The sequence below is a fragment of the Pistacia vera genome, unplaced genomic scaffold (genome assembly GCF_008641045.1).
Source record: "Pistacia vera cultivar Batoury unplaced genomic scaffold, PisVer_v2 Contig109, whole genome shotgun sequence".
In the NCBI taxonomy this organism is placed as follows: Eukaryota; Viridiplantae; Streptophyta; class Magnoliopsida; order Sapindales; family Anacardiaceae; genus Pistacia; species Pistacia vera.
Window position 1 is genome coordinate 776,949 of NW_022195126.1, and position 22,373 is coordinate 799,321.

Sequence of the window (22,373 nt, forward strand, 5' to 3'; positions counted from 1 at the left end):
TGATAGGAATCCACTCCAACAACTCACAATTGGGGGGCAATGGGTCTTATGGGTTTGGGTAGAACTCTCTTGAAAAACCGGCTTGCCAAGGGAGGGTGCAAAGCCATGTATAACCCACATGCCTACCCTTTCCCTTCCAATGTGGGATCTTAACATTCACACAGCTTCCACAACCGACGTTCACGTGCCTCTTTCTCACCGTCAGCCTTTTACCCCTGGGTGACTTCGTGGATCCCCTTACTCGAGCCGATTCGCTAAACAGTTGGGCTAGGCAATGGGCTTTTATGGTTTGGGTAGAACTCTCTTGGAAAATAGCTTGCCAAGGGAGGTGCCCAAGCCATTTATAACCCACATGCCCACCCCTTTCCTTAATGTGGGATCCTAACATTCTCACCACGCTTCCACAACCGATGTCCAGTCAGCCTCTTTATCCCATCGGCCTTTTTACCCTTTGGGTATCACGGATCCCCTTACTCGGCATTCACCCTTCTTCGGGATTGCAGCCCAGGCCCAAGGTCAGCCTACATGCGTGCTTGCCGTAGGCGTAGGATGTATGCTCTTCTCAACTGGCGTCGACGTCGGCCTTTTACCCCCGGGTGACTCGCGAATCCCCTTACCTCGGCCAATCGCCTTCTTCGGTGAGTACCAGCCCAGCCAAGGTCAGCCTGCCACGGTTCAACTTGCTAGTAGGCGCAGGATCATACTCTAATACCAATTGATAGGAACTCACCCCAACAACTCAAACATTGGGCTGGGCAATGGGTCTTCATGGGCTTAGATAGAATTCTCATGTCGACGTAGAACTTATTGAAATAAAACGGACATTTTTTATCCAATCAAAATTACAGAACTCATAAGATAATAAAAGTTACGTGTCTAGTAAGATAATAAAACTCGTTTCTACTCTGATGACATTTTTTTTTATCTCGGTTTCTCAATTAGAGGACATTTTCAGGCAAAAAATTTACTGTTTCGACGTGTTTTGTAACCGTTTAACTTTTCTTCATGTTTTTCTTATTTAAACGTCTTTCCTTATTTCAAGTATTTACCAAATTAATTTATGAATTTTAAAATTAAAATAATCTATTTATTTATAACTTTTTTGAACTTATAAAAAAAAAAAGTTAAGAAGAGGTATTTTTTTTTCAACTTATAAAAACATCTCTAAAAGTTTTTTTATATGATTCAAACTCTTTATTACAAAGAGTCTATTCATAAAAATAAAAGTTCAACAGACTTTTACCTTCAAAATATAAATTAGAGAATAAGTTTGACTCTCTACACTTAGAGAGTTAAATTTTACTCTATATTCTAATTTTAATTAATAAACTACAAGTTTTTATATATTTTTTTAATTAATTTTCTCTCCTATTAAGTCTCTTTCTTACAAATAAAAAGCATTTTTATTAAAATTTTAAATGTTTATAAACTTAACCAAACAAGTTTTAATCAACTGTTAGGATTTTTTCTTTTTTTAATTAATTTAAATTTTATTTTCTTATTTATTAAGAGTTCTATTAAGATTGATTCTCACTATCCTATATAAACATAACATATCATTCGTTTTTGAAGGGATAAAATGATATTCAGATTTTCCTTAAGATTCGTCGGGTTGAATCAACCCTAAAGGAATACTCGTTTGTTTTTACGCTAACTCCTAGGGTCATGACTCGCACGCTAATTTTTAATAGAAAGATATAAGTGAAGTCCCTGATTATCGCTGTGTAATGTTATAAGGCAGGGAGTTATATATATATATATTTCAGACTTCTTGTTTAGGATTTCAAGTACAAAAATATCATTACTTTATTAGTATAAGCTTGATCTTGACTGTTGATTTGTCGTGTTCAGTAGATGGGTGTTTAATCTTTGATTAATTATTGGCTAAACTATAAGCGTTGGCCACAATCAATTCTTAAACCCAAATTAAACTAGAGTTTCGAACCAACATTCTAATCAACTACCTAATTGGGTAGTGACAAGACAACGGCTGAAATTGCAGAAAATACTCAATCTCTCAGACAACAAAATCTTGGACAAACACATACAATTAAAGTCTAAATGAATCTTAATATTATCAGTATCTATATATAGCAAAACTAGCCTAGCTGAGCAGAGCTCGCATGTGGTGTAATTAAAGCTGCAGTTAAAGGTTGTGAAGCATGTATGGGGGAATAAATATTCTGCACAGAGACTTGCCGAAGGAACTATCTTCTAAGGCAGGAAAGGATGATGATGTCTCCAATTCTGATAGCAGAGCGCCAATAGAAACAGTAAGAAAATGTGGAATATTTATGACTGACATAGGAATTATAATGGGTTGCTTTACTCCCACAAAAGGTTTTTATATTCGGGCTCGGGCATGATTCGTAAGAAATAATGATCGTAATGCACGTTCACAACTAGGCAGGAAATTACTGCTGCTGCAACTGGACTGTATTTTGTTGCAGATCAAATACGTTTCCAGAGTGCGTGCAGACACAGTTCATAAATTAATCAAGTAGGAGCATTATTTTGGCGTAATAGTAGACGCAATGTTTAGGTTTTTTTTTTTTTTTTTTTTCTTTTTTTAAATCTGTGTAATGTCTTATATTTGACGACTGTTCTTATTATTAATATTGCTGCCACAATGGACCATATATGACGTTATTGGCTGCAAGAAGTGTCAATTACACGGTTCTTCTTCTTCTCCATCGAGTTGAAGCCTAGAAATATCAATTATATGTGACCCAATACTACTGTAATATCGTCATCATTGTCCCATTGATCTTCTTCACAAATTCTACCAAGGATTAAGCGCAGGGATGGCTTTTGATGTTCTGTATAGTATTACTTTGATCTTGATATCTATGAAAGATTTCACAGTAGCCCATTGCAAAATGAAATTAGCTACATTACATCCAGATTTTTGCACATTTATTAAAAGAATCAGAGCAATCTGCGCCTGTGTCATGCATTTTCATACAAATCTTCCAAGACTTAATTGAATTGTTCTTCTACTACTGTATAAAAAGCAGAGTTCATGATTGATCACCCATCATTTTAAACGTGCATGTTTTTTCGTATCAGGTTAAATCTTGAATTATTGCAGAAATGGTGGCTTACTTAAAGACTGGCCCTTGCTTAAAGCAAAGTTGACAGGCCATAAAATTTGGTTGGATTTAGTGTTGAATCCAAAGACTTTGTAACATAAGATTTGCGGTGATGGATGTATTTGTGCCCAATGCATTGACATCTCACCAGAACTGAACTGGAAAATTACAAACCGCTTCAAAAAAAGCTGCTATTTGACTGGTAAATGTTGGAGCTTTTGTCTACAAAATGGTGGAACATGTCTCTCCTCTAGACTCTTGTTAAAAATGTTGCCTTTCTGTCTCCCTGATTTACGGGTTTCTGGGCCTGCCACGTTAATTTGTTTCAAGTTCGGATCTGGGGCTTATTCGCCTTCCTATGTCTATAAAGATATAAATAGATTAACCTTAATTATAAATTGGAAAAATAAAAATCATACTACACCTAGCGGTCAAGAAAGTTGCTTCGTTAGTTTACTTTCTGAGTTCAAATCACCTGCAATATTAGGTATGTAGGATATTCAATGAGTCTTAAGTTTAAACCACCTTAAGGTTATCTATCGCATTTATGATTTACCTTGAAACATTAAACTTGTTGATTGTTTAATGAGCCCTCATAATTAATTGAGGTATATGCAGATGAATAATGTTACACTGATAATCTTTTCTCACAAACTTTTTCTTACAACCCTCTTGACGTGACAGCTTACAATCAATGTTTTAAAACCCAACCTGGGGTGAAACCCGGCAAAGTTTCTGGGTCCTGGGTTGACCGTCGGTCAAACCGATTGACAAAAAATTTTAAAACTCAACAAATACACCCCTTAAAATTACCTTCAAGTCCCTACATGTTTGAACTTTCTCAAACACACCCCAACTGAAAATTGACCGGCGACTGATCGACAACGGTGACACCCCAGATGCAACCCCAATCTTCCCCTGAGCCTATTTCCATTAAAATCTACCCAAGATCTGGCCAAAATAGGTTCGATTTCGGTCAGATCTCAATGACGTCGGCGTGGGTATTCCAGGCCAGGTCTCATCCACGCCGGCGCCGACAAACCTCCCCATCACCCAGGAATTACTCTCATGCTCCTCCCGACCAAAACCCACCTCACCCCACCCCCGTTAGCCTAGCCAATCGCCGGAAAAATCCCATTGTTGCCGCTGCCAGGTTTCTTCGATTTCTGGTCGATCTACTCACCGGAAATCAACGACGCCACCACCATTGTATTCACCGGACCTTAGTCTTCAAAAGCCCTAACCTTCCGGCCGTCGATTGTTCGTCGATCATCCTCCCAAATCTTAGGGTTTGGGGGTGAATCGAAAAAGTTAAACCCAGCCTGTTGAAGCTGCCGGGTCTTGGTTCAACCGGCCGGGCCGGGTCGGGTTTTAAAATAATGCTTACAATTGGTTAGCCATAATTTATCAGATAGGACCCAAGTAAGACCCATTATAAGCTAACCAATTGCGAGTTGACACGTTATAATCATGAGAGCACCCATTATAAGCTAACCAATTGTGAGTTGACACGTTATAATCATGAGAGCAAGTTTATGAGTATAAGATTTTTCGTATATATATATATATATATATATATAATACTTATTAAAATCGAGATAAATATCTGTGGGTTGGAGTGCAGAATTAATCCCACCTTATATGAAGGGTCAACAGCTTTTGCTGTCGTTTCTTTGAAGCTTTTGTGGGCCTGCTGATGGTACCATCTTTCCGTGTTATAAATTGAATTCCATAATAAGTTTTGAATATATACCAAATCCACTTGCATTTCAATCTTTTAATAACCGAGAAATCATATGGGAATATCGCTGTGGTTTAGAAGTTAGGGCCATTTTTCCACTCTTTCGTTCCAGTTGTTATAACCGTCCACCATCTTTCATTCACGTATTCAATTGAAATTATTGATAAAACAGTGCCGTGCTTTAGAAAATTTTACCCGCTTTAACGAACCAATCAAACGTGGCACCCAATAGCCGCCGTATCCATTAGCACCCGTCCATTAACAAGTGGCTTACAGCATCTCATCAGTCGGTACCGACCACACGATTGTGGTGTACAACGTACGGCTTATACACAATAGCGAACCTCACTAACGCCGTCAATTAACGGCATAAAGTCTCCCGTTTCCTTTTTTTTCTCTCTCTTTCTAGTTCACTTCACTCCTCCCTCAGAATCAATGGTTTCCTTTTCACGAACCGAATCAGACAAGCTTTCTACTACTATTACTAGGAAACGCTAACGTTCTCAGTTTTTTTAAATACTTTTTTCGCTAATGACGATTCAAATTATTCAATCTCGATCTTTGATGGCCTCGTTCTAGGGTTTTGATTTTCTCAACTGAACACAGACGTCTTTCTTATCCTCTATGGCAATCAGAGGCGTCGACTTCAAGTGGTTAGTTTTATTCTTTCAATACGAAGTTCTTAAAATATATTAATATCATTTCCTTTGAGGTTTAAATGTTATAAAAATGTGAAATTGTCTTATTGCAGGTATGATGGATTTTCTTGTCGATGCTCGCGACAAGTGTGTATCCTTTTGATTCTTAATATTTTGTTTTAAGTTTGATTGGTTGCCGAAATGTAAACTGATATTTTAGTGTTTATCTATGAATGGAGTGTTAAATGATTGTTTAGGTTTACGTAGGTGGATTTATTGAAGTTTTATTAGTTTATGAGTGTTCCTTAATGATTTTATTTTTTGCCATTAGAATCATTGTTGCAATCAATTGGAAGCGTTACCATCTTTGTACATACCCTTTGCACATATGGATCGTGGTAGGTTTCTGAAATTTGAGGAACTTAATGGATTGAATTTTGGTTTATGTTTAGTGTTTAGATTTGTAAGTTGAAGTTTTCTCGTGATTCATAGTTATTGTTTATTCTTCAGGTTGATTACACTACTGTGTTTGTTTTTCGATTGTTAATGTTCGTAGATAATGGACTAGCAGCTGGAATGGGATTGTGAGTATAAGAGGTTTCTGCTAATTTGTTTGTGATTACTTTTTGGCTATCAATGTATGGAATATTTTAACATTGTTAATATTTCTTCTATTGTAATATCTTTTTTGTAATATAGCTTAGCTGAATTTACATGATATATCATTCTTTGACTTACATGCTTTTAGGGATTTTGGGTGGCAGCAGAGATATGCTCGTTTCTGTGGAAGAGTAGTGGTTCTTTCAATTCTATCTCTACTGCTTTATCCATTTCTTGGGCTTGGACTATAATTGGTACCTTGTGGTTCACACATGCAAGAAATTGTGTAAGTGTTCTATTTTCTGATTTTGGGAGGTGTTTTGATCTGCAAATACTCTTAATGCTTGAAACAATGTCACTAAATGCTTGCAGTTGCCAGAAGAGGGTCAGAAATGGGGTTTCCTTATTTGGTTACTTTTCAGCTACTGTGGACTTCTTTGCATCGCTTGCATGTCCATGGAAAGGTTAGTTTAGTACTCAATGTTGTGTACAGTTTCCATTACTCATGTATAACCTAGTTCTATGCCATGAATAAGTGTTCTCTTTTGCTTCTCAGTCACATTTTCTGTCTTACAACAATGACATTTTAAGCCTGTAAAAGATATTGGTCTTAGATGCTTCCACTTATGTTTAATTCTTGTCTTTGAACTTCAATTTGGCAGTGGTTGACACGAAGACAAGCTCACCTATTGCGTGCTCAGCAGGGAATTCCTGTTTCAGAATATGGGGTATGGTTGAAATATTTTGCATGTGGCAGATTATTTCATATTTAACTTCCTTTATCAAGTTCGGCTATCAATGCATTGATTAGTTCCTTTATTCCAAAATTTGATCACCGAATAGTGTTGTTGAACTAGTTATCAAAATAGGATGTGATGCAATGGTTTAGGTGATGGCTTTGTTTGAAGTGTGTAATCATGGTTTTATAAGATTCATGTCTTTATTTTGTGCTATTTTTCCGCTTCATGTCAAAGATTACTATTTCATGGTTTAGTTATTATTGTAGTCCTTTTCATTTTTGGTGAGAGTATAAAAGCAATATAATTCTTTGACCATGTACCTGGCTGCTCAATTCTGGATGTATCTGTAGTGACAAGTGCAAAAGATGTTCCAAAATTTACATTACTTCTGTTTGATAGTGCCTGGATTAAACCTCTTACTGTGATCGGTTTTGGTTGACATGATCCGTGTACCGATTGGGCATTTGAGGCTGCTGGTCAAGAGATGAGAGGCATTGGCCAAGATGCTGCGGCATACCATCCTGGACTTTATTTGACTGCAGCTCAGGTAAGTACTGCATCACCAAGAGCTACAATCTGACAGTTTTCTTTATTTTAATGTGATTGTTGCATTCGTTGAATATGTGAGCTGACCAAGGAGGTGTTCTTAGTGTAATGTCTTTCTAAAAATTCTTATATTGTCGGCTATTGGTGCCCTGTTTTCGTTGCGGTTAAATATGAACTCAAGACATGACTGACTTTCTTAGCACAGTCAGAACTTAAACCAATTTTGGGAAGTTACAATCCTCTCTTCATTCTGTTATGTGTTTGTGTTAGGATTTGGTTGTCTGGTGTAGGATATATTTTTCATTATTCTCACTTTCAATAGATGGGGCACTTCCTTGGTTACTTATGAGGGTGTATGTTTGCCACACTCTATTATTACATTTGGTGCTCTAGTAAAGTAGATATTTGTGGTTGTCTTACCATACTTTTTCTTTTTGCTTACAATTCCCTCTTAGAAGTCTTGTTAGATGTATTAATCTTACATTTGTTCTGGATCCTGATGTTGTGCAGAGAGAACAGTATGAGGCACTTATTCAGGAACTTCCAAAGTTTAGGTTAAAGGCTGTTCCAACTGATTGCAGTGAATGCCCCTTGCTTGGAAGAGTTTTATGTGGGGAATGAGGTCAGATTTTCTGTCTAATTTTATGCTTCATCTAAGTGCATGAGGTTTACATGCCTTAAATAGTCATCAGGTTAGAATTTTTTGTTAACCATGCAATAGTTTTTATTGGTTTCCAACTGTTTGGAGTTGTCTAGTCTTTGATGCCTTTTAGCTCTATTGGTGCCATTAATTGGATTTGCATGCTGAAAATCGTATTTCTCAGGCTTTTCATGGTCAGAAGTAGCTTCATGTAAAAATCTCGTCCACTTTTTGGGATTTTGATCTGGCTCTGTAATTGCTAGAGCCCTTGGAAAGGTAGACATTAATTGCATTGTTAAGAATTGGAGCTATAAAACCTGGATGCAGAGGTGCACCACTTTTATACTTTAGTAGCAGTGGAAACTAATGTAAATTATACAATTATGGAGATGCAAGCCAACAGTCTTTCTGCAAAACTGTTTATACACATTGTTATCTTTTAAGGGCATATCATCACCTCAGTGGATATTGATCTACTTTCGTAATTCTCTCTTTTTCTTTTAATAATTGTATGTTTCCTATCCAAGACAAAATAAAAAAAAAATTTAGAGGGCCTATAATCATAAGTTTCTTGCTGGAAGTGGTGCAGGTTCGTGGCTTGCCTTGTGCTCATAATTTTCATATAGAATGCATTGACGAGTGGCTTAGATTGAACGTGAAGTGTCCTAGGTGCCGTTGCTCAGTCTTCCCAAACCTTGACCTGAGTGCCTTGTCCAATCTCCGCACTACCGATTCTGAACGGTCATCATCCAGTGTTGTGACAGCTAGTCGGTATGTAAGAACCCAGCCTTCTAGCCAGAGCTATCTGGTGAGGCTGCAGGGTCTTCTCCGCCCAGTCCGTACAGAAAATGCAGGATCTCCTAGTGATGCTGCTTTGGAAACTGCCGAGAATGGAGGAATGTCTCCAGCAACTCAAAATCAGACGGGCATGGAGCCATTGGCTTCTGTTGAAAGAGTGTTTGTTGGTCACGCCACCCCACGTCAACACTGATCCATTTCTCAGATTCTGACTGACAATTTTGGCTACATACTCTTCTAACCACATGCTGCAAGAAGCGAAACAATATTTGTCCATGGCCATTGTGTAATGCTAGCAGTGGTTAATGGTTGTAGAAAAGATATATATATATGAGTAGATCCATTGAGTGTATGGAGTAGTGACATGAGAATTGTTTATGACACCTTCAGTTCTTTTGAATCATAAACCAATGAAAATTAGATTTTTCAGTTGTATAATTGATGTCCCGGCCTCTTAATACGCCAAAATAAGAAAACGTGGAATTTCTGGGTCCATTTGATGAAAGGTCAGCTGTGAAAAACCCTTAAATGAGACAGGACGAAATGAATGGTTGTCGTTGAAAACTTGTGATGATTTCTCTGGCCAGTCACTGGTGAATTTATTTTAGAATTTTGTTTATTATTGATTTAAAAAAAATAAAAATGAATTTTGTTTATATATTAGATTTGTAATAACGTGCTAGAAAATTTATTATTCCAAAAAGGGAAACTTGAGTACTGTATCTGCACTTAAAATCTTAATCATATTTTTAATAATTTAATTTCTTTAAATAAAAAATACATAAACAAACAGATTTTTATAGCACAGCAGAGGTGGATACCAATAATTGAAACGGGTCCGGATATTCTATTGAAGCCAGAACTTATCCACCCGTTGATATTTCTATCCAAATTCCAAACAACACAACCCAACAGAAAACTGAAAGAAAGAGAGAGATGTTAGTGGCAAACAATGGTTTGGGCATGAATATGAATATGATTCATACAATTTCCAGGCCTTTCCACTGCTTAGATTTCTCAGTCAAGAAATCTAACAGTTTGAGTTTTGTTTTGGGTTGTTGGAGTTCGAATTCCGCTTCGTCTTCCAAAACCAAGAACTCGAAGAACCCGAAATCTTTCTGTTGTCTCTGTAGCAACAGTAACAATAGCAATACTAGTAATAACAATTCTTCTTGTTTGGATTGGGATTGGAATCGATGGACTCGCCACTTCTCTGAAATTGAACAAGCTGAGAGCTATGCTTCTGTTCTAAAGGTACTTCTCTTATTTAATTCTTTTTTATGTCTCTGTTCGTTTTCTTTGTTGCTTCTTGTTCTTTTTTCCTATTGTTTTGTTGGGTTTTGTCCTTTGAATCTCAGATTACATGTTTCATAGTTGTTCATTACTAATAGTTTTGTGGATTTTATTAGTTGATATCATCACCTCATTCAAACTGAGCAGTCTAGATATGGCTACATTGAAAACGTGACAATGATTAATTGTTCAAAGATAACTAAGAACTCTAAGTCTAAACCAGCTTACATGATACATTTTTGTTTGCTTTTTTTAACCCGAATGAATTGCTCTGCTTTGCAGTTTCAACTTGAAGATGCAATTGAGAATGAAGACTTCCAAGAAGCTGCCAAATTGAAAAAGGCTATTGCAGAAGCTACTTCAAAGGATACTGTAGCAGAAATAATGTCTCAGTTGAAGGTGTGACCTGTGAATTAGCCCCTTGAAGTAAACACCTACTGGATAATGTTTTGTTTCTTAACTTGATCTGCTGTTTCGTTCAGACTGCGATAGACGAAGAGCGCTACCATGATGCTTCTAGATTGTGTAGATATACGGGAAGTGGACTGGTAATCTTCTGGACCTTCACTTGGTATTATGTTAACAAAGATTTATTAACTTGAAGACTATTCAAGAATAGACATTTTAAAACAAAATTACTAACTTCTTATGGAAAAAACAATATTCTAGATGAATTACTGTGGAATTTGATTTTTTGTTCAGCCAAGATTCTAACCAATTGTAGTGGACTTTTCCAGTATTCTTATATTTGGAGGGCCTCTAATTTGCCTTATATTCAGTTCAGCTCCATATTTTATCTTCTTCTTTTTTTATGCTGGAACTCAATCAGCGGTTAAATAAATGGTAGATTGGGTGGTGTTCATTTTTCTCATAGAATTTGTTGGTGGCTGTTGGCCTTAGAGGGATATGATGAATAGATTCTCTGTCCAATATCTTGACACTCTTTGTTTGTGATGGCGACTATTGATGCCATTAGTTTTTCTTATGGCTTGGGTTGACTATATAGTGATATGGGGTTCTTAAAGCTGACTGTGAATGTGGTTATGTAAAACGTTTAATTAACCTTTATTGTTGTTTTGGTAGGTTGGCTGGTGGGTGGGCTACTCCAAGGATTCAGATGATCCATTTGGCAGATTAGTACACATAACACCTGGTGTTGGCAGATTTGTTGCCAGGAATTACAGCCCAAGGTATGAATCCTTTGTGGTTTTATTTAAAGTTTGATATCGTCCAGAGTGTGTCAGTAATTATAGTTTGCTACAGACAGTTGGCCACTTCATCCCCTGGAACTCCCCTATTTGAAATCTTTGTTGTCAAAGATAATGAGGAATCCTATGTGATGCAGGTAAAGTTCAGATGTTCCTTTGAAGATAATAGTTTTCTGATGCCAAAAATGACATAAACATTTGAATCTGATATTATCTGTTCACAGGTAGTATATTTGCAGCGAGCAAAGGGAAGTTCAACGAACTCTGCAAGTTCACTTTCCAAGTCCACTAAAAATCCATCAACTTCCGAAGTTGATAATGCATCTGTTGTAGATGTTCAAGGAACTGAAGTTAAAGCAGAGAGAAGTGATGACAAGGGCATCACTATTGAAGGAGCAACCGAGGAAGGGATAAAAAGTGTTATAAATTTTCTTAAGGAAAAAATTCCAGGACTGAAAGTGAAAGTTATGAACATTGATGTCACTGAGGAAGTGATGGATGGTACTGATTCTGTGAAGCAGCTGATGCAAGATGATGAGGAGACAGGATCTAGTGAGGATTCCGAAGGTGAAACTGATAACTTGGAAGGGATTCAACCTGATGGAGTTGCTCTTGAAGCAGATAATGATGCCTCAGAAGATGGAAAGGATTTGGATACAAAACTTTTTATTGGTGGTGTTGTACATAATAATGAGGATACTCCTACCAAGGATGATTATGTGCGTCTGCCAGCTGATGTTAAAGATATGGAGAGAGATTCTTTTGTGCTGCATGTTCCTGGGAGAAGTCTTGATTATGACAATGGGGAAAGTAAATTGTCTAAAGTGAAAATAGCTGCTATTGCAGCTCAAGGTGTTTCAGAACTTATGCCTTCTGAAATTGCCAAGGCATTTTGGAGTTCCGAAAAGACCTCTTCAAAGGTAAATTTGGATTTTATCCGTTAAATTCAAGATTCAAGAAGTTGGGTTATTTACAAGTCTTTCTTTATCCATTTCGTATTGTTTTACTTCTAGTTGGTATCATTGGTGAGGCTCTTTAATGAATATTGGTACAAACAAGGGTTTGTCAAAAGATAGTGATAGGAATCCACTCCAACAACTCAAACAATTGGGCTGGGCAATGGGTCTTTTATGGGTTTGGGTAGAACTCTTCTTGAAAAACCGGCTTGCCAAGGGAGGGTGCCAAAGCCATGTATAACCCACATGCCTACCCCTTTCCCTTCCAATGTGGGATCTTAACATTCCACCATGCTTCCACAACCGACGTTCACGTCGCCTCTTTACTCCCGTCAGCCTTTTTACCCCTTGGGTGACTTCGTGGATCCCCTTACCTCGAGCCGATTCGCTTAAACAGTTGGGCTAGGCAATGGGTCTTTTATGGTTTGGGTAGAACTCTCCTTGGAAAATTAGCTTGCCAAGGGAGGGTGCCCAAGCCATTTATAACCCACATGCCCACCCCTTTCCCTTTTAATGTGGGATCCTAACATTCTACCACGCTTCCACAACCGATGTCCACGTCAGCCTCTTTACTCCCATCGGCCTTTTTACCCTTTGGGTAACTTCACGGATCCCCTTATCTCAGGCTTATTCACCCTTCTTCGGGATTGCAGCCCAGGCCCAAGGTCAGCCTACCATGCGTGCGTTGCCACGTAGGCGTAGGATGATGCTCTTCTCAACTGGCGTCGACGTCGGCCTTTTTACCCCTCGGGTGACTTCGCGAATCCCCTTACCTCGGGCCAATCCGCCCTTCTTCGGAGTAGCAGCCCAGGCCTAAGGTCAGCCTGCCACCGGTTAACTTGCTATGTAGGCGCAGGATCATACTCTAATACCAATTGATAGGAACTCACCCCAACAACTCAAACAATTGGGCTGGGCAATGGGTCTTTCATGGGCTTAGATAGAATTCTCCTTGGAAAACCGGCTTGTCAAGGGAGGGTGCTCAAGCCATTTATAACCCACATGCCCACTCTTTTTCCCTTCCAATGTGAGATCCTAACAGATAGACAGACTTTCAATTCACATAATCTCATTATCTGGTGCATGAAAATATAAAAAAATTTACTATCCTGTGCACTTTCTTGATTTCCTGTTAAGGTTTTAAATGCTTCAGCATTAGATTGGTTCATCTCATAATAACAGGAAAACTGAGATATTATTTTTATATTTCTGTAAATCTTGATAGCAGTTTGGGAAGTCGAACTTTAATGATGGGTTGATATTCATTTACTAAATTTGAAATTTTTTTTGAAGTGTGTAATCATGGTTTTTGTCATAGCTCCACCAATTGGGAGTTATGTGCTGCTTTTGATTGCAATATTGCTTTTCTTGACAATAACTAGGTCATTTGTTAACTTTTCTTAGGTTTCTAGAGATGTACGTGAAATTGTGAAACTTGCTGTCAGTCAGGCACAGAAGCAGAGCAGACTATCTGAATATACAACTTTTAGTCGAATTAGCACTTCTGAAGGCAATATAGATCCATTTGACGGTGAGTATGGTTGCATGCACTTGTATATATATACAATCTCCTCCAACATGGAATTTTGAGATCTGCTGGTTGACATGTAGGACTGTATGTCGGTGCATTTGGCCCTTATGGCACTGAAGTTGTGCAATTGAGGCGCAAATATGGTCAATGGAATGGAGAGGATGACAGGTCTTCAGATGTTGAGTTTTTTGAATATGTGGAGGCAGTAAAACTGACTGGGGACCTCAATGTTCCTGCTGGCCAGGTTTGTATCTTTTAAAAATCTTGGTGTTTGTCCTGGTTTTTGTATTCAATCATTTTAGTTTCATGCTCACGTAGTGAAGAGTTTGATTTAATCAAAACCCTTCTGGATCTTAGGTGACATTTCGCGCCAAAATTGGGACAGGCAGTCGCCTTGCAAACCGTGGGAAATATCCAGATGAACTGGGAGTGGTAATACTCTGTTCCCCCACTCTTTTTCCCTTCTTCAAAACACACACAAGTTTTCTCTCCACATAAGCATCAGAATATGTATTATTTTTTAGCAAATCCCACACCCAGGTCCATTTCATCCTGTAGCTGAACAGACACTTCCAACATTTTAATTGCATATGTGACATTGTCCTTAAAAGAAAATAAAAATGTGTCTATGTGACATTGCTGTCACCTTTTTCCAATCATTAGTTGTATGTCTTAGTTTTTAGAGTTATTTAGGTATCTTTTTCTAATGACAAATAGTTTATTTAGCTTTTGGACAGTGACTTGTTTGTTTTTGCCCTTTTCTCATAACCACTTTTTGTATGATTCAACATAAAGTTACGTTTATTGTCATTTAAAATGTAAATTTAGCAATTGAGGTGCTAAATTTAATTTCAAACCCCATTGTTTAATGATATATCTGTGAAGCAGATAAGATTGCTTAGAACTATGGACTCACAAGTTGAAATGCAGTGAATTATTAGAATTTAGGACACTCTCTTGGCCCCATCAGTTTGGTTGGATTGGAGTGTTGAGAAAATTGATTAATTGTAACAGCTCTTTTTTTTCCAGGTTGCAAGTTACAGTGGCCAAGGAAGAATAGCAGAATTTGGGTTCCGAAATCCTAAATGGGTTGATGGTGAACTGCTTCAACTTAATGGCAAGGTAATTACATTATAATTGCCCAGGATATTTGATAGCCTTTCTTCTATTATAGAAATCTTATGAGAATGTACAAGTCCACTTATTTGGCGTTTAGGATGTATTTTTGAAGAGTTTCCTTTTAATCCCACTTATGGTTTTCTGTAGGGCATGGGACCATACGTCAAAGGTGCAGATCTCGGTTTCCTTTACATTGTCCCTGAGCAAAGTTTCCTTGTGTTGTTTAACCGATTAAAGTTACCCAACTGAGCCATCTAGTTATATTTTCATTAACCTATATATAACTTTAGAACGGGAAGAGATTGAGAATCCAAAGTTACACATGAGTTGTTTTGTATACCGTGAATGAGAAGAGTGAGAGTTGTTATTATACCTTTCATGTTTGTAACTGCTGCCTTCCTTGTTCCACTTGTTTTGTTTCAAGTTGTATATCAGTTTTGTGAAATGACCTAATATAGACATTAAATGGTGCAGTCTTAGAATACAGTAGACATGTAATGATTGCCTGCTGACAGTTAAATGCAGTTACTTATGAGTGAGGTTATATTTTCTTTAAATGTTGATGGAATCATTGGTGGAATTATTGATCCAGTCTGTTGAGTAAGTATGTTGGGGCCAGTTTAGAAGCATTAACAAAATATTGATATAAATTAAGGGTGTGAATAGGGAATTAAAGGGGAAAGAGATCAGCTTTAGGATGAAAAGTAGATATGAAATTTTATGAAGTGGGAAAAAGCAAAAATTGATTGTGGTTTGTTTTAGTTGTAAAAGAAGGCATGATTTTATAAGGAGGAAACATCGTCTTAAGAGCTAAGCTTTAAGCTTTAATTTTTTGTTTTAGGTATATACAGATTGGAACCTATAAGTTGTGTACTATTGAGCACAAAACAAAAAGTAAAAGCAAAAGCAAAAGGAAGGTCAATTGTTTTATATACATTTGTCTCTAGGAAAAATAAAAGCAAAGGAAAGAAAACAGAAGTAGGAAGGAAATTTGGGGAAAGGATAGCCCACTCCTAAAGAAATGAAAAAGCATTTCAACTATCGCTATTTATAAAGTGGAGATTGAAAGCTTGGTGGGATGTTTTAGAATAATCCCACTTTCTACCTCATTTTACATCACTCTACTTTTTTTTATTTTTTTAATAATCATCGAGGTGTTTAGACCAGTTTACATTACACCTTAGTTAATCATTCGGAGTCTTGAAACTGACAACTGGGTAAGAGTTATAATGGTCACCTCTATTAATAACTCGAACTCAAAAACTTATCAAACATCTTTTAGTCCTTTTGCTCTTTTATCATTTAACTAGTTAAAGGTGGTTTTATCTGGGTTTTCTCTTTTATTTTCTTTCACTTTGTTAAAAGTTAAAACACTTCCACTACCCTTTGAGTGGATTTATCTTGTCTATGAATTATTGAAAGATTATTACGTTATTTAAACATAAAAGCCGTCTAATTATAGTCTCTTTTTCTACACCAATTTGACTGTACTTCAGTGACCATGGACTAATAAATAATTGCCACGTCATTTAACAATAATAATGGAATAACTTAGTGGTAACTGGTAAGTAGATGCTACGAAAGACCAGATTCGTGGTCCCCACAACAGAAACATAAAGTTGAAGCTTTAAAGTGTCTCGCTTTCACTTTTCCTGCTCTCTTTTCTTTTCTCACTACTCAAACAGACTTTTTTCCCTCTCGTTAAATTCCCCAGAATACTTGAACAAAAAATTAATAGAAATCAATAATACTCCAATCAAACAAAATAATATGAAAAAATCCAATAGCATCAAACGATCATCGTCTTCCAATTCCGACTCACGCCCTCACCCTGAGTCGCCTCACTCGCCGCTCCGGTTCCACACCCCGGTCCCCTCCGACCAGGGCGATCCCGACCCTCCAGATTCCCCTCCCTCTCCCTACGCCTCACCCGATACCTCCCCGCAAAAATCACCCAATGATCCCGCTGAAAAACCAAACTCCAAAGCCTTAGTTGCCGTGAGCGACAAGTTCACGCAGTGTTCTCCACTGGCGGAGAAGACGGTGGATCCGCCTCCGACTCCGCCTCCACATCCGGCGATGAATTTTCACAAGGCAGTGCGGGAGAACAATACTCCGCCGTTGACCACCACGCTAGAGCCCGAAAGGGGTGTGAGATCGGGTGCGGCGACAAGGAGGGGATTTAGGACTGGTGAGAAATTGAGAGTGGTGAATATAGGGTTCAGGTTAATCGAAGTGGTTTTGTGCATGATTTCTTTCTCTGTTATGGCCGCCGATAAGACTCAGGGCTGGAGTGGCGATTCCTATGATCGTTACAAAGAATACAGGTTACTACAGCTTTTATTCATGATCATATTACATAATTTTACTATGTTATTTGGATTTTCCTCACAGAATTGAAGTGATTTTAACTGCTATAGACTTATAGCAGTAAAAAAGAGTAACTTTAAGGTCGAGATATCACTAAGTGACTCTGACTGTGAGTGTTTTTGTTTAGCTACTAAATTTTACTCAACTGTCTTCATTATTTATACTTCACTGCATCAATATTAAATTGTGTGTGTTTGGACCTTATTTTGAGACTTTTGAATGGTTAGTGTAACAACCACGGCACCTTATGTTTTCTTTATTATGGAACTTCGCTTCCATGTCTATTTATTTTTTATTATTTTTTTTTATTCGATTTAAGTAGAGATTAATTTTTTACCTTTAATTTGACAGGCTAATTCATAGAATGGTATATTTTCTTTAATAGATTTTTGATGTGATGATGCAACTTGATGACAGGTATTGTTTATCAATCAATGTTATTGCGTTTGTATATGCGGGGATTCAAGCAGTCTACTATCTGATGATAGGGAGACAAAGGGAGCGCATACCTGTCAGGCGTCTCTTTGATTTCTTTATGGATCAGGCAAGTTTATCTACCCTGATGGGATGAATCTATCTACTCTATAATTGATGATTATTTTAGCTAATCTAATGTTTTATGCCCATTCTGATTTAGCTTCATAGTTATAGTTGTATGTGTTCACTGGATTGAGGGTTGAGGGTTTTGCAGTTCCCACAATATGCTGCAATACCTAAATTTAGAAAATGTAAAGACTACCAATTTTTTGTTTTGACATGCTTAGTTGTCACTGTCCTAGTTTCTATTTGTTGGCATTTATTGATTTTTGTCTGTGAATGGGAGTCAAGAGAATGAATTCAATTCTAGGCATGTATGCTTAAAATAGTTGGGGGTAAAAGATGCATTGTACACTTGGCTAGTTTTCCCGGTGATGAGCAGCATAGGCATAGCATGAGTGATCCTTTACTGGATTGGATGAGGATCTTATAATGGAGTTTTACTTCACAAACGCGCACACACAGACATGTTTATAATTACATGATAGGCAAAAGGGGTTTACATATCTGTAGTACTGAAAGAAATGTTAACTTTATCGGTTCAACTGGCAGATACTGGCTTATCTTCTGATCTCGGCATCATCATCAGCAGCCACTCGGGTTGATGATTGGCAGTCAAATTGGGGCAAAGATCAGTTCACAGAGATGGCTAGTGCATCAGTTGCAATGTCTTTCCTAGCTTTTATCGCATTTGCCTTCAGCTCCTTGGTGTCTGGTTACTATCTATGTAATCAAGACGCCACATGATCTCAAAAGCAGCTGCACATCACAGTTGAATCGTATGTTTACATTATGCAAAAATGAATGTCAATTCAATTTTCATGTTGTACAGGGACAATTTTTTCTCCCAAAAGTAAGTATATATATATAATGTTCATTCAAAACTGAAAATAATGTAATGATTCAAGTTCCATTACTTGTAATAGATATCAAACATTTTCTCTACTCTAGTCTGTATTCCGTTTGTGTGAACAAAAGGGGTCAGCTACTTGGGCCCCAAATGAGAATTTTTGAAGCCCAGTAGTGTTGCTGGAGATGAGGCTGAGGCTACTTGGGCCCCAAATGAGAATTTTTGAAGCCCAGTACTGTTGCTAGAGATGAGGCAAAGGCTACTTTAAGTATGTGAATGTGATGAGGATTGAAACAAATAAAATATCGCTATCGAAATTACGTGTTGCCTTGCAAAGTAAATCACTAATCAGGGAGGAGAGTGGTGGGTCTGCTTAAGATTCTGAGGAATTGGCTTCACCACAAAGACGTGTTGAAATGCAAAGGCACCAATGGTTTAAGGTGGCGTGACTTGTTTGACTAGTTTTCTTCCTTCTTTATGTAATTCCAACTCCATCGATGAAATTAAACCCCTTGCTGCTGCTGCTAGTCGTGGTGGCCTTTGAAGTCAAACATAAAGATTATACTCAAACCACATAGAGATGAGATGACGATTAAGACACATCATGTCTCAATCCAACAGCCCATGATGTTTATGTTCTTATTCATGGTGCTCTGTGGGGTGTTTAATCAAACAGCTTAGTCCATTTGACAACTAGATACTTCATTCTTATCCCAAATTAATATACCCTTCCCCAATTCGTAGCCTTTTTTTAAAAAAAAAAAAAAAAAAAAAAAAAAAATTATTCTTGGCTGTTAACAAGATAGATGTGGAAGAATAAATAATTATATAATAAGACGGGAGATTAAATTAAATTAGAACCAAATTTTGGAAGTCACGTGTGGAATGAAATAAAATTAGGTAATTTTGGTATTCTTATAAAAGTAAGAATTAAAAGGGTTCACGTGGTTTCATTCATCACCCATGTTCATATAATCTTCAATCTCAACTACATGACAAATATTCTCTATCATACCAACTACTCTTATTTTTCCCTTAATTTAATCAAATAATTATATATATGGAAAAAATGAATCCACCCAATCAATTTCAAAACAAATTTCACAATATAATACCAAACAATTAATTATGTTTATAATATTTGATAACATTAGACTTGTAAGCAATATCTTACACCTAAACTATATAGTCAATAATTAATTAAGTTATAAGAATCCATTCACCAAGAACAAGATTAAGTACGGATTAGGGATGATGTTGTGTACAAGTATTAATTTAAAATTATTGATTCTTTTCTTATTCACTGCGGTTATGTTTGGACCAGTTCACTTTCAGAACGTATCTATGCATGTGCATGTCCCTTAAATTATGGAAATACAGTTTAAATGAATTTATTATTTATGTTACACTTTAATTATTAATAAAAGAGTAGACCACTGTTCCCACCCAAGGTTTGGCCAAATGGAAGTTTCCCACCCCTAGTTTCATAAATTTTAGATTCTTACCCTTAAATTAACACCGTTAGTGACGGTTGGGTTTTGACACAGATGCAGTGGATGCAATTATCAAACTACCCTCCCATCTTCTTCTTATTCTCCCTTTTTCGACTATTACCAGAGTTGCTCTTCTTCGTCACCCTTTTGGTTGCCTCCCAACCAGTTTTCTTCGCCAATCACAACATGAACTCTTCCCCAACTTTGATTGCATCTTCCCCAACCTCGTTTAACTGAAAATTTGACCAGATTCCGTTGTTGTTTCGCATCCACTACCTTATCGCATGACTACCTATCTCACGCCAAATCGGCCTAATTCCAGCATCGTCAGCACACTGACCCCACCATCTTCAAGTCGTTGATCCCCTTAATAAAAACCCCAACCTTCTCAACCTTTTGAACCACCATCGTTAGTCGTCGCCCTCCCATTTATGTTAAGCAAACATTTTCCTTTTTTGGTTGATTTCATCGTTGAAAACCTTCCCTAAAACCACATTGTGTTCACCGGACAACGCCCATCATTCCCAACCATGGTAGCTCACCGTTCGCAGGTCACCACCCCACTTAGGGTTTCGCAGTTTTGATTTGCTATGATTTTGAGTTGTTATTGGTTTTTCCTGCCACCAACACAACTCTTATCTCCCAACCCTCCACCTTGCCTTTGTTAAATTGCCCCAAATGAAACCCCCTTCAATCTTTTCCCAAATGCGTGTGCGCTCTCCCAATAGTGCTCGTGGCCTTCCCTACTTGGGAGCTCATTACGATGCGAGGAAGAGGGCTGGTTGAGACACAAACATATCGAGAATGACGAGGAGGTGAACCGAAGCAAGAGAATTACGATTTGATGTCGAAGATGGTGTCAAGGACCAACAACAACACCAACTAGAGACCCAAAGTTGAGAGAGAAGTTTTTGCAAAAATTTAAAATATAGTAAATGATCATTTTAACCTTTAACTATTAAAATAAACCAAATATATTAAGGATTGAAATATGAAATTTATGAAACTAGGGTATACACTTGACACTTTACTAAAGCTTGGGTGGGAACATGTCACTCTTAATAAAAGAGGAGCATTATCTTGTGCGAGAAAGAAAAGTCAAGTGTAGTAATTGATGATAATAAGGACTTAACACCTGTGACACTCAGAAAATCTAAATTATTGATTTGATTTGATTTTATGATCACATCATAAATATTAATATGTATGTATAATGTATGTATGTAGTATTTTAAAAGAGTTTAATTAAAGTATTTAGGCGATGTTAATTAAAGTATTTGACTAAAAGATGGCTCCAGTTGTGCAGGCGACATTAACAACCAGAAACTGCCATGCTCATGCTCATGTCCGTACACTTATCGGAGGGCTAACCCTAATTGTTTTTTCACCGCTACATCACTATCCTCTTTTTGGTTAGGAAGAGAATCTACGCCTTCTACGTTTATGAAGTCAAGAGATAAAAAGGGTTAGAATGGGGACTTTTAATTCCTGGGGGGTCTCAAAATATAAGTAAAATTTACATTCAAAATTAAAACAGTGGTGGAGGAGGAGCGTTGTGACACGCGGTTTTAGAAAGCGGGTGGCGGAGGGTTAAAAATTAAAAAAAAAAAAAAAACCGTATACGGAAGAGGACCATACCATACGGCTTTGTCCCACGGATACCACTCTGTTATTGTGGGCTCCACCTTTTCTCTCTTCCCAACACTCACTCTTTCTGTTTCCTTCGAGACTTTCTTTTCTTTTACTTAACTACCCCCTTAACGGATGAAAATGAGAATGAGAAAAGGGTATTTTAGTAAAATTGGGAAGGGCTAAAAAAGAGAAAGAGAATTGTAGCGCTAACGAAAAAAGGACCCGGTTTGTCTCCTCCGAAGTGGATCGTCGCACGTTATGAATGGCACCAAAGAGAAACAAAGAAAAGAGTTTACACAGTTTCAGTACATTACAGTGTGTTGAGAGAGAAAGGGCGAGAGCTGACAAATCGCCAGCTCTCTCTTTACATATGCTTTCACTGCACATCATCACTAACAACACCTCCACCAACTACTACCACCACCCACCACCCACCTCTCTTTCTCTCTTCTCTCTCTGTCCCTTCCTTCTTCTTCATTGATTCATCCCCCTCGATATAACCCCACTTTCGCTTTGTTTTATCAGAAACCCTTGTGTTTTTTACGTTATCAGACTGCTTCTTTTTTCTCTTCATTTCGCCTTATTTCCA

At 37.5% G+C, this 22,373-nt stretch overlaps 2 protein-coding genes and 1 pseudogene across 3 annotated transcripts; all 3 read left to right on the plus strand.

Annotated features, from left to right (window-relative positions):
• Nucleotides 1–5,363: 5,363 nt before the first annotated feature.
• On the plus strand, nucleotides 5,364–8,988 carry LOC116135996 (annotated as a pseudogene).
• A 707-nt stretch (nucleotides 8,989–9,695) lies between these two features.
• LOC116135621 (protein EXECUTER 2, chloroplastic-like) lies at nucleotides 9,696–15,391 on the plus strand. Of its 2 annotated transcripts, none has more exons than XM_031421336.1 (11): nucleotides 9,696–10,049; nucleotides 10,371–10,487; nucleotides 10,571–10,636; nucleotides 11,172–11,278; nucleotides 11,352–11,433; nucleotides 11,521–12,216; nucleotides 13,657–13,783; nucleotides 13,864–14,027; nucleotides 14,141–14,215; nucleotides 14,813–14,905; nucleotides 15,050–15,391. In XM_031421336.1, the coding sequence occupies exons 1-11, from the start codon at nucleotides 9,732–9,734 to the stop codon at nucleotides 15,149–15,151; spliced, it is 1,947 nt and encodes a 648-aa protein (XP_031277196.1). In that variant the 5' UTR covers nucleotides 9,696–9,731; the 3' UTR covers nucleotides 15,152–15,391. The 2 variants fall into 2 exon arrangements, with proteins under 2 accessions (XP_031277196.1, XP_031277204.1); XM_031421344.1 differs by having other exon boundaries at nucleotides 13,702–13,783.
• A 1,166-nt stretch (nucleotides 15,392–16,557) lies between these two features.
• On the plus strand, nucleotides 16,558–18,754 carry LOC116135638 (CASP-like protein 4A2). Its single transcript, XM_031421354.1, has 3 exons — nucleotides 16,558–17,229; nucleotides 17,690–17,816; nucleotides 18,362–18,754. The coding sequence occupies exons 1-3, from the start codon at nucleotides 16,673–16,675 to the stop codon at nucleotides 18,554–18,556; spliced, it is 879 nt and encodes a 292-aa protein (XP_031277214.1). The 5' UTR covers nucleotides 16,558–16,672; the 3' UTR covers nucleotides 18,557–18,754.
• The last annotated feature ends 3,619 nt before the right edge of the window (nucleotides 18,755–22,373 follow it).

Coding starts and splice junctions, on each gene's coding strand:
- LOC116135621 (XM_031421336.1), top strand. CDS start 9,732: ATGTTAGTGGCAAACAATGGTTTGGGCATGAATATGAATATGATTCAT. Junction 10,488..10,570: donor AAATAATGTCTCAGTTGAAG/GTGTGACCTGTG, acceptor TGTTTCGTTCAG/ACTGCGATAGACGAAGAGCG. Junction 14,028..14,140: donor TCAATGTTCCTGCTGGCCAG/GTTTGTATCTTT, acceptor TCTGGATCTTAG/GTGACATTTCGCGCCAAAAT.
- LOC116135638 (XM_031421354.1), top strand. CDS start 16,673: ATGAAAAAATCCAATAGCATCAAACGATCATCGTCTTCCAATTCCGAC. Junction 17,230..17,689: donor GATCGTTACAAAGAATACAG/GTTACTACAGCT, acceptor ACTTGATGACAG/GTATTGTTTATCAATCAATG. Junction 17,817..18,361: donor TTGATTTCTTTATGGATCAG/GCAAGTTTATCT, acceptor TTCAACTGGCAG/ATACTGGCTTATCTTCTGAT.